The following is an 11,491-nucleotide window of genomic DNA, read 5'->3' as shown; positions in this document are numbered from 1 at the left end:
TATCCAGAAAACACATGAAACAGTCATACATTTCAGAGCTCCTCTACACAAAGCGATGAAAAAAATTCTCAAAAAAACCCCACAACATTTGGAGTTCATCTTTAAAGGCAACATGTGAAATTCATCATCCTAACTTTATGGAAGTCACCAATTTAGAGGAGCTATAGTAATTTTCATACTAATTTTAAGGTGTCCACATCCTCTTAAAAGAATGTCCCCATACAAGAAGGCCCCTTTAGCAACTGCAGTCGCTGCATCTCACTTTCTATCGTGTTACCATCTGCCAGGGAGATGCCTTGAGGCAGAGTATCCAGCCCTGCAGCCAGCTCCCGGCAGGGAGGTTTCAGCACGTAGGGCGCTGTGTGCCGTGGCTGCTGTGGCTGGTGCAGTGCCCGTGGGCTCCTCTCTGCTCTCTGGTGTCCCCGGTGCTGGCGGCAGCCCTGAAATCACCTGCAACACGCAGAGCAGCCATAGCCACTGCTTCTGAGCTGCCAAAGTGCTCATCGCTCACCACGGGCTCGCATTTCTGGTGCCAGGTTTGGTCAGCCTGGCAATTGCTTGTGCAGCTCCAATGTATGTGCAGTGGGGCTGCAGAGAGGCACCCAATCACCCACTGTCAAGATGCTCACTGTAAGATTGTTAAAGCAAAGTTGGTTGTGAAAGAAATCAAGCCTTGCTCCAATTCCAAATACTTGGTAATCTGATGAAAAAAATACGGGTGTGTGTCGCCCTGATTTTGTAAGACTTTGTTAAGCCTTCTGATGTTTACATTCTTTCAACAAACTTTCTCACACACAGTTCTGTAAATAACCTATGTTTTGCATTCTTTCATGGAGGTGGAGAGAACTGATGGACCCTTGGTCTGTCCAGTGGCATTGGAGAGGTGGCACTGTCACCCTCCAATCCACTGTCACCTTTGGAAAACTATAAATGTTGGAGTCAGAAAATAAAGGTTCTTCTTCTTCTTCTTTTTTGTTCCCCTCGAGAGCAGCAGTGTCTGTGTCATCATTTCGTGCCTTATCAAAACAGGTGTGCTTTGTGTTTATGTCTGGAAGTTTTCCCTAGTGTGAAAGCCTCTAAAGGAAAACCAGTTCTTTCTTGCAATGTATGCCCTTTTATGTTATGCGGCCTAGACTGTAGATCGCAGTGATGTCAAAAATGTACATGGGAGTGATTGCATCCTGTCTGTGTCCTGCAAGAATGACTTTGAAAGTTAGATGTTTCATCTCTACAGTCATATCCTGATCAACAAACTCGGTCAATAAATAAATACATTTAGTGACAAAACCTAGCTTTCTGTAAGCTGCAGTCAAACAGGAACTTGATTTGTTTTTTGTATTCACATCTATTCTATAATAATGAATCCAGCACCACAATAACCAATTATAATATAACCCATTATAAGATCAGAGAAACCTTTGTGGTACTCATTTTCCTAAAAATGACATTAAAAACTCCAGTCCTCCATTCTCATTCTTTTGAAGTTTTTGCTTTAAACCTAAGGCTTTAATACAAAGGGAAAGAACTTGGGTTGAGAATGTGGGGGATGGGGGATTTAAGAGGTATACAGATATTGTCCAAGAAACAGGAAAATGGAGTATAAAGTGTATTCATTTTTCAGCCTTTTTTTTTTTAATAAATCTGAGAGCCATTAAAACATATGTAAAATTCCTGCTTAAATATTGCCTCTGCATCTGTGTGCGTGCGTGAGAGAGATGGCGTTTAATTGCCACATATAACATTTATAAAACCAGGTCAATTTGGGTTACTAAATTGGGTAATAATACAATTTGGGTAACCCAAATTAAAAGGTTAAAGGGTTGAATGACCTACACGTCTCAGAAGAAATATATAAAATATCCCAGATACACATGTGGAGCTATGCATGGAAATATATGGAAAACTCTCAGGAAGTATCACTGCCTGGTTTCAGCACCTCAGGCTGTCAGTACTGTGATGCTTTTGGTGTCACCCAAGCAGTTTCTGCTGCCTGTGGCAGAGCAGGACAGGATGGGTTTGACCAAGAAAAGCTGCCCACAGCAGGCATGGCTGCCCCGACCCGCTATGGGAAGGTGTTGGTCAACTTCAGCTCGCGCTTGGCACCACGGTGGCATTGAGATAGCTGGGCTTTGCTGGCAGGTGAGAACGACCGGGAGTTTTAGCCTGGAAAAGAAGATGTCAGGGGTGACCTTATTACTCTCCACAAGTGCCTTAAAGGAGGGTGCAGCCAGGTGGGGTCAGCCTCTCTCCCAGGTGACAAGCGACAGGACAAGAAGAAATGACCTCAGATCTTGTCAGGAGAGGTTTAGGTTGGACATGAGGAATTTCTTCACAAAACGGGTGATTTAGCATTGGGATGGGCTGCCCAAGGAGGTGGTGGAGTCCCCGTCCCCGGAGGTGTTTAGGGAAGGACTAGATGTGGCACTCAGCGCCATGGTGTCGCGGACATGGCGGTGTCGTGGACACGGCAGTGTCCGGTCATGGGTCGGACTCGCTGGTCTCATAGGTCTTTTCCAACCTAGCAGCGTGATCAGTTTACAAGGCACAGACCTCGAGTAAGAAAGCCACGGCGAAGGAGGGCACAGGCCGGAACACGACCCCCTCACACCTCATACGAGGCGGCCCGGCCACCACCAGCCCCACCGCCCTCAGCGCACCCACTGCCCCGCGCGGCCCTGCCCCTCGCGCGGCGACGCACGCGCGGGGCGGGGCGGAAGTGAGCGGGCGGTGGCGGCGGAAGTGGCTGCGCGCGTCGGGGGCTCAAGATGGTGAGTGCGGGCAGCGGTGGCGCCGGGCGGGCGGAGGTGTGCCTGTGCCGGGCCGCACCGAGCCAAACCCGGCCGAACCGAGCCTCCTGCACCGCCGCCCCCGCTAGATAACACTCCACCCACCCTCTCGGCGTCCCCGGGGGCAGCGGGGCCGTGCTGAGTCATAGGGTCCGGCGCGGCCATGGCGGGTTTCCTCACGGGCGCGGGGGGCCGGGAGGCGCGGGAGGCGCGTTTTGTGCCACACGTTGGTACAAAAGATCTTAGCTGTAAGCATGAGTTTTCTGTTGGATCTGACAGGGCTGCTGGGGGAAACCCTTGCACTGAGCTGCTCATCACTGTCACGTTCCAGACATTATCGCTGTCACCTTTTGTTGTTTATTATATATTTCCCTATTGGTGGAGCAATTTTTACGAACAATCCTAAAATCACTTCAGTGATTTGGGTAGGTTAGAGAGAAATTAGTGTGCTGGGTTACTAGTAAGCAGTATCTGTGGACTTCGGGTGATCCACTACAAGTTATTGCTTTCCTTTGTTCTCTCGGTTAACTGGCATGCTAGACTGCCCAAATACACCTTGTCCTCCTTCTGGCAGCCTCAAACCGTGGCTAAATTTGATCTTGTGCCAGTATTGCAGTAAAGGAAAGGATGCTCCTTTCTGTCATGTCAGCTGTCAGGACTTGCCTCTTTTCTTTCCATCCCTGCAGCCCAGGGTGGGAACAAACAGGGGATATATGTGAGTTTAACGTGATCTGGGTCAACCAGATACAAAAATGTTGTCAGTACCTTTAGTTTTCATCAGACTCTCTGAAAGAATTCTATATTAATGTAGGGTTTATGGTTTGGGGTGTTTTGCCTCTATATTAAAGAAACTCTAAAGTCTAGGGTGGGGTACTTTAAGGAGTTTTTGAGCACTTCCTTTCATTTGGCTGGCCTAATGGCCCATACAAAAGTGGTCTGGTTCTGCTGAAATAATCCCCTTTTTTTTTTTTTTTTGGTTTTTTTTTTTTTTTTTTGGTTGGTGGGTTTTTTTGTTTTTTGTTTTGTTTTTTTGTTGTTTTCTTGTTTTTTTGTTCCAGAATTCCAGAGGTGCTGCTTCTCTGCTGAAGGATAATATCTCATTTACAGACGTTTCAGCTGCAGGGCTGTTTGAAGGTCATGATCTTCTGCGCAGAGGGTACGCTTCACTTTTGCTCGCTGAACTGTGTCATAGTCAGCGTTGAACTTCAGTGTGTGTTAAATGTTGGCTTTTACAGAAGTTTCTTGCCAGGTGTGTTGCAGACAGGCATTTACCTCTGTGATACTGTCCTTTAGAAAAGAAACAGCAAGTTATTGATAATTGTGAAATACCTGATATTTTTGATATGCTTTTATGTGAGTGTGACATAACACTGTGGGAAATGTAATGAAAATAGTTTGGAGTTTGCCATTTTTACCTGAGTGTGAAACTTACGTCTCTGTCTTGGATAATGAATCCAAAATAAGTTCACGGAGTTTAAAATGCCATACAACTGGCATTGGGGGGAAGGTGTGTACAATTGAAAAAGCTTGGAGGCTTCAAAATAACATACAGTGTAGCTTGGACATAATTACATCTGTTATGATTTCATTTATTAGTATTTTAATCTCTTTCTGAAAGGTATCAAGGAAGAAAAACACTCTGTTTTGTCAAGCATAAAGGATGTTTGAAAGACTTTTTCTTGTGGTAGTGCTGTAGTTAGAGGTTTTACTTGCTGCTTCAGTATTAATCTTTTTCTTTTGTAGTCCAGACTTTGCTAGTTGTGTGTCTCTGTGGGCTGGTGTTTGTATCTAAGATTGGTTTTGGAATGCAACTTAAAAGAAAATATCCCAATTAATTTGAAGTTAATGTCTTTTCTACTTATTCTTCTAGTTTTACAAGCGTGAAAAATGAATTGTTGCCCAGCCACCCACTGGAGTTGACAGAAAAGAATGTAAGCATAACATCGAATGTAGCCATCTTCACTCTTAACTGATTATGAAGTCAAAATTAACAGTGTGGTTGTCTGGACTGCTTTGTACAGTAGCAAGTAATGGGCAGGGTCTTCAACAGAATGAAGGTGTTCAACAAGAGTAACATTTTATTTATACAAATAACATTGTCAGTGAGTCTGTTCAATATTAATCTCATATCTCTCCCCACTTCAAGTGTGTAAGCAGACTTCCAAGCAGGGACTTGTGTGCTCAGGTTTAGTCATCCAAGAGTGTGTCTGCAGCCGCCATAGGTAGGCCAGGGACACACCTGTCACCTCGTGTAGGCTGATCCTCCCACTTTCTCTGTAGATTTACCATCTGTCTGCATTTTCAGACTTTCAGCCTGTGAACACGTACATATTTCTATAAATTGCTCGATCCCGTCTAGGCATTTTACACCTACGGTTTGTCATAAATGCTTGCAATCTTGTCTGGCTCAGTCCTCGCTCATGGACCATTGCAAGTGGTCTGTGGAAGGCAGAGGGAGACCAGACTTGCTGGTTGAGCTGAGTGTCTCTGGTGCCTGTTCAGTCAGCGCAGAAGATATGATGTATCAAACTCTCCTGAAGTAAAGATGTTATTTTGATAGAATGTTCCAAATTGCTAAGTTGAATAGCAGAACAAGGTCTGACTGTAATGTCTAATACATTCTGATTTTAGCCAGTGTTAGTGTTGCCTTGCATTAAAAGGATGATTTTTGTGATGCCAAATTTGAGTTTATTTATAAATACTCTTAATGTTTCAGAGCTATTTGTCAGTTGACTTTTTTTTGTAAAGTGATTGCTATAACTTAATTTTTAACTCGGTTCTTGCCGTACAAAACCTGGATAATTAATTAAAAGATCACACGCTAAAGAGACAAAAATGCACAGAAATAAAACAGGCCATGTGATCCCCTAAGAAGTATGTGAGTCTTCTAAATTGTTTCTTCCACGTTTGGGTAATTTTTCTGTAAGTTTAAGGCCAGTTTAATAATTATTTTCATGTACATTTGAATGGGAAAATATTTAATTTAGCCTGAGATAGTTATGGTTGGTTTTGCTGCTATAAATATTAAGAAGGTTTTTCAGGTAGCACTGGTAGAAACCAAATGTCTCTGCTACAGAAAAGTCCTTATCTCTATTAAAAAAAAAAAAAAAAAAAAAAAAAAAAAAAAAAAAAAAAATAACGTAACCAGAATGACCAGATTAGGATGAGGCATATAAATAGTATTCTCTGCTACCTTTTGAAGAGCATTCAATATAGATTGTTGCAAAGAAAATGCTTGTTATATCTTTGACTTGTATTTTTCAGTTGGTTTTTGAGATCCCTTCTCATAAATAGGATGTTCTCATAATAATAGGCTTGTGTCATGGTGATGGAGTAGAGATTTTAAAATTAGAGATTTGATTTTTTTTTTTTTATTATTAAAGCTTAAATTTAACATTAATATAACTTACTTCTTTGTACTCTAGTATACGTGAGTAAGCACTTTTTCTTTAAAAAGTCTTTACTAAGTAGATTTTCTTTGTCTTACTGGTAAGTTTGAGAGCAGCTGAGGAAAATCGGAGATTTCCCTTGCTTTTCACACTCATAAGGACTGTAAGTGTTCAGAAAAGAAGCACATCAAACATTTTCAAGTAGTTTTTGATGACTAACTAATGACATCAAATCAGATCTTTAATCTGGACTTATTCATTCAGACAATATTATTGTAAAGTAGTGCAAAACTGTACCACTTGGTGGTGTTACATCTCCTGATTATCAAAAATAACAAAGTAAAATTTCTGCTATTAATGCAGAATAAAATCCAGCAAAAAAACAATTTCAGCTTCATAGAACAAATCTTACTGCGTCACTCTTTTTCCTGTATGCTTGAGATATGTTTGATAGTATCACTGAGTTTTTACATACAAATTTAGTAAGCATGTTCTTTTAAGTAGGATGTCACAAATTTCTTCTAGGGCTGTACTTTAAAATAACTTTTTTTAAAATAAAAATCAATATTGTTTGTGACAGTTCCAGTTAAATCAAGATAAAACAAACTTTGCCACACTGAGAAACATCCAAGGAATCCATGCACCTTTAAAGCTGCAGATGGAATTCAGAGCAGTGAAACAGGTAGGCATTTTTATCCAATTGGTGTAACTTAGGCCATTTGAAAAAATGTTCACCTTGAAATATGCTTTCAGAGGCACAGAGACATCTTTCTTGGTTGAGATACCTTATGTTTCCAAAAGAAATTAATTCACTGTTAAAAAAACGATGAATCAAACAGTGCAATTACTAGTTTTTAGAGCAGTCTGTATACTAACACCTCTTAGCTGCTGTTCTTTTACTGGTTATTTGGTGAAGTGGTAACTGCTCTAGCTTTGCTGTGGAATAGCTTCCTGGAAAAGCAGGAAGAATTGAGTATTAATTCCTAAAATTAATACTCTCCCCTGCAGAATGTATGACCTTCATGGGAAGGAGTCTCCATAGCTGTAGGGAAAAGAGACTTAGGGGTCTGAAACAGGTCGTGATTTAGGAGTAGATGTAGAGGTAATGTGAAACCTGAAACAGAGTTTTCTGTGTGGTTATTGTTCCTCAGCCTTTGTTGTGAGATCAAGGGAGCTCTACAGGGAGTTAAGTTCAAAGGTTTTAACTCTTAATTGAGAACTGTGCCTGTCTCCTTTTCCTTCTTTTCTGCTAGGATTGAGGGTAGCTGGACAAAGGGAAACATAGGAAGCTCATTGGCCCTAGTAAACTTTTTTGTCTTCTTGAAGGCTGTCAACCTACTAAGAGCAGGTTTTCCAAGTGAGTTAGAGCAATTTTGTACTCTGAGTGATAAGGTGATACTAAACCATAGTGAGCTGCATTAAGCTTGGCAGAAGTTACTGGTCCTGAAGGTGTGAAAGTCAGGATGTGAGATATGCAAACATTCCTTGGTCTCAGCTGTGCTGAGAAGAGAAATCTTTTTCCTAACTAACATTAGCACATTGCAGAGAATGAGGGAGGTGAGGATATCCTGTTAGTCTGACTCCAGAAGTGGTTTTGAGAGATGGGTGGGGGAAATACGGTGATCAGAAGGTTTTTCACTTCAAGATTCATGTTGGGTATACAAGTTTTCTTGTATTTTTAGCTGAAGTATCTCTAGTAGTAGTGAATGCATTCTCAGAAAATTTATGCTCTGAAATCTGTGTGTGCTACTTGAAATTTTTTTGGAAATACTGTGAGTGAAGTGTACAGAAGACTGTTAAAAGTAACTGGGAGTGGACTTGAAGCTTAAGAATTGGTTGAGATTGGAGACATAATTATGATTTAGATTAATTAAAAGGAGGATTATGTTTGAATGTGAAAGTCAATATAGCTCTTTCACTTGCGTTCCTGACCTGTGTCAGAGATGTAGGAGGCTTAGAATGTAGTTCCCAAACTGCACTGTATGTCAGTTGCCCAGTACTGACCTCAGGATCTGGAGGTTTGCAGTGAACCTCCCCAGATTTATGTGAGAGGAGCTTTACAGAGTAGACAGAAAGTACTTTGTTATTTTTTAAAGTTCAGTATTTGCTGTACTACCTATAACGTGGTGAAAACTAAAAATCTATTAGAAGACTGTTCTTCTCAAACAGTTAACCAAAAGAAGATGGTGGTGCTTGTGTGTCTTTGTGTGTCAGTAGTTCTCTTATTCCAGTGTTGTTTTTTCTGCCTGTTGGCTTTTCCAAGTCACTTCTGACTGAGAAATCCGAATATGAACCCTTTATATTTCAGACTTGCAGAGACTTGAACTCTTGCTTGAACTCTTTTTACAGGTCCAGCGTCTTCCGTTTCTTCACAGCTCAAACATGGCAATGGATATTTTGAGGGGGAATGATGAATGCATTGGTTTTGAGGATATCCTTAATGGTAAATACATTCTGGCTTTAATAATATGGAAACATTTAAAGGTAAAATTTGGGAGATGTGGAGTTCTTTGCCTCTACTGAACAAGAGAATTAAACTCCCAAAATGCAAAAGATGACATTAAATCATAAAAGCAAAGAAGCACTGGGGAAGGAGAAAGAAATGTAATTCAGCTGTAAGTTATGTGGAAATTACTCTGAAATATTGAGCAAGACAGTAGGTTGTCTTGCTTGTAGGCTGGGTTTCTAAAGGAGTAGATTATGCATGTATGTTGTATGCCTCTTTCCTCAGAAACTTTTAAACTACTTGTGTAGGTTTTGTAAAGCAGATGTTACAAAGTTTTTTTTACATTCTGTAATTAAGAAGAAAATGTTAGAGAGGAGGTAGAGAATTATTGAAAAGGATACTTAGCAGGGGAAAGGCTCCCTCAAATGAACTCAACAGGCTGCAGTTGCCTGGTAGCCTGCTGAATATTAGTATGTGTGGAATAGAATAAACTTGGAAAATGGCTTTTAAACAAATTACTTCTAGCTTGTGTTTAAGGAGATGGAAGAAGGCAGAGAGTGGGATTGAAGAATGGAAATAGCGGGGGGATAGAAAGCTGGAAATAATGGAGGAACAAATCTGAATCTAGAGGCATGAAAATAACCCCAAATCTGGGGTTATTTTCTGAGGTGGATATAGAGGGACCAAGGGAAGGAATCTTGGGCTACTGAGGTTCCACAGGCGTAGAGCAATGTTGAGCATCATTTGTAGAATTTTGGTTATTTACCACTGCTTACAACAAACAGATTTTTATAGAGTGCTGAGAAGTGAGTGGGTTACAAGTGTTTTTGTTAAGGCTTTATTTATCAGAAAGTGGACTAGATATTTTTGTTGTCTCTGGAGGAATCAGAGGCATTAGGATGCCTGTCTTATTTATGGAAGGAAAACATGATTGATGCACCCATAAGGAAAAGTGTATTTCTTCCAAACAGTCACAACATGTGTGCTGGCCCTGGATTTTTTTTTTAGGGTTTTTTGTTTGTTTGTTTTGTTTTTTTTGGCGGGGGATGTATTTTATTATTTTGTTTTGTTTTATTTTTGGTTTTTTTGTTTTTTTTTTAATGTGGGTTTTTTTGTAGAAAAGGAGTTCATACTGTCAGTATTGGTCTCTTGTGTCCTCTGCACATTCCTTGGTAGCCTTTGAGGACAGTGGCTAGTGTTTTTACAGAATGGAGGAAATCTCAGAGATATTTACAGGTGTAGAACTTCTGTGAAACTAGGCAGCTGGGCAGAGAAGAGAAACAAGGAATGTGTCCTAGATAACAGAAGGGAGAACTGTGAGCTCCTGTTGTGTAGAGAAGTTGTGTTAGAAAGAGATGTAGGGCAACTGTGGAGAAAAGCTTCAGTCAGACTTGAGTTTTCTCAAACACTAAACTTGTGGTGTAATCCCTTTGAGATTCAGGCAGTTGGAGCCTGTGCCTATGCAGAACTGGTTGGTTTTACTTGAAATGTGTGTGTGTCCTTATGACAAGCTGTTCCACAATATATGTGTTTGTTCTGTCAGTGCTTTGGATAGAGGCTTCTGAGTTACAGCTCTGCACTCTGCAACACTCTCAAAAATCAGTCAAGTAACTGTTGCACTAAGCATTATAATGAAAAGAGATGTTCACCTTTGTTAGTTGTTGTTAGTCTTTGTAGCTTGGTAAAGGCTTCATGCTATCAACTTTTCTTTTTTCAGATCCTTCCCAGAGTGAGGTTATGGGAGAACCACACATGATGATGGAGCACAAGCTTGGTTTATTGTAACAAAATATACTTCAGAAAAATGTTTTGTGTGTGTCTTTCTAGCTCAGATCTAAGTACATGGTACTAAATTGACACTCACAGTGTTAAGCAAGCAGACCTAGTTATCACTTGCCTTCCTTAATGAAAAGGCACATTAAATGTTTAATGTCTCTAAATTGTTCTGTACTTGTTGCCAATCATATAAATGTCCTGTAACTAGGTAGTTTAAATAATGCCTTTTCATAAACTGCTCAGGACAATAGCTTCTTAAATATGGAAATGCTATATATGTATACAAGGAATTCAAAAATACCCAGGCATTTTAAAACTGACTACTGTGGTAAATGCATTTAATGGGGGAAGAGGAAGGTATTTTCCGTTGCATAACTCTTTGTTCATGAAAATTTCCATACACTTTTTAAACTATTGAATAAAAGTTTGCTATAAATGCTGTTGCGTTTCAAAATATATTTAATCCTAATTCAAGAATCTCTTATCCATGACCCAGTGTCGTCCCTTTTATTGCAATATCTTTAAAGGTTTTTAAGTTTGGCATTGCCAGTTACATACATTGTAGCCCTCTCTTGACAGCTATTTGAGTGAACTATTAAGTTTTTATGTAGAATTTAAAGTATTGCTGTAAGAGTGGAATTAAAAGTCTAGATTTTTTTCATGTTTGTCCCTGAGAGGGTATTTTGGTTTCTGAAAGTAGAAGCAAGTTCCACTTGGGGTTTAAAAAGATACTTTAAAATGTTTGAACATAATCCAAAAGAGCACTCCCAGGTCTAGGTATTTTAGTATTATGAAAGAATGCAGAATTATTAAAGTACCTAATAAAGCTGCTGTGGTAAGAACATAAAGATATGGTGGTACAAATGCAGAAATAACTATTTGTGGGTTTACAAAAATCAGACCTTAATTAAGTAAGAATGAGAGATTTATACTTAAACACATCTTTTAAAGGAGCAGACCACTGGAAGGGTTTTTGTGTGCCTAAGTGGTTTTATTTGTTAAATCCAGGGTTGTAACAACTATTTCTGGTGTCATACATGTGTATGTGTTATATCAATCTGACAAGGCAGCTAATACAATTTGGTGTATCAGAA

The 11,491-nt window shown here is 40.1% G+C and overlaps 1 protein-coding gene across 2 annotated transcripts; it reads left to right on the top strand.

The window, feature by feature from the left end:
* Nucleotides 1-2,696: 2,696 nt before the first annotated feature.
* Nucleotides 2,697-10,833, top strand: LOC121342029 (proteasome maturation protein). Of its 2 annotated transcripts, XM_041416086.1 has the most exons (6): nucleotides 2,700-2,768; nucleotides 3,845-3,942; nucleotides 4,657-4,717; nucleotides 6,756-6,857; nucleotides 8,525-8,618; nucleotides 10,339-10,833. In XM_041416086.1, the coding sequence occupies exons 1-6, from the start codon at nucleotides 2,766-2,768 to the stop codon at nucleotides 10,404-10,406; spliced, it is 426 nt and encodes a 141-aa protein (XP_041272020.1). In that variant the 5' UTR covers nucleotides 2,700-2,765; the 3' UTR covers nucleotides 10,407-10,833. The 2 variants fall into 2 exon arrangements, with proteins under 2 accessions (XP_041272019.1, XP_041272020.1); XM_041416085.1 differs by lacking the exon at nucleotides 10,339-10,833 and having other exon boundaries at nucleotides 2,697-2,768; nucleotides 8,525-8,713.
* Nucleotides 10,834-11,491: the final 658 nt, after the last annotated feature.

This window comes from Onychostruthus taczanowskii, unplaced genomic scaffold, assembly GCF_017590055.1.
Source record: "Onychostruthus taczanowskii isolate IOZ18803 unplaced genomic scaffold, ASM1759005v1 scaffold50, whole genome shotgun sequence".
NCBI lineage: Eukaryota > Metazoa > Chordata > Aves > Passeriformes > Passeridae > Onychostruthus > Onychostruthus taczanowskii.
Note: the sequence above shows the minus strand (reverse complement) of the source record. Positions and strands in the feature narration are given on the sequence as shown.

What these genes read in the sequence shown, in the direction of transcription:
- LOC121342029 (XM_041416085.1), top strand. An exon ending in CATGATCTTCTGCGCAGAGG is followed by an intron (nt 3,943 to 4,656) that starts GTACGCTTCACT and finishes TTATTCTTCTAG; the next exon opens with TTTTACAAGCGTGAAAAATG. An exon ending in AATTCAGAGCAGTGAAACAG is followed by an intron (nt 6,858 to 8,524) that starts GTAGGCATTTTT and finishes CTCTTTTTACAG; the next exon opens with GTCCAGCGTCTTCCGTTTCT.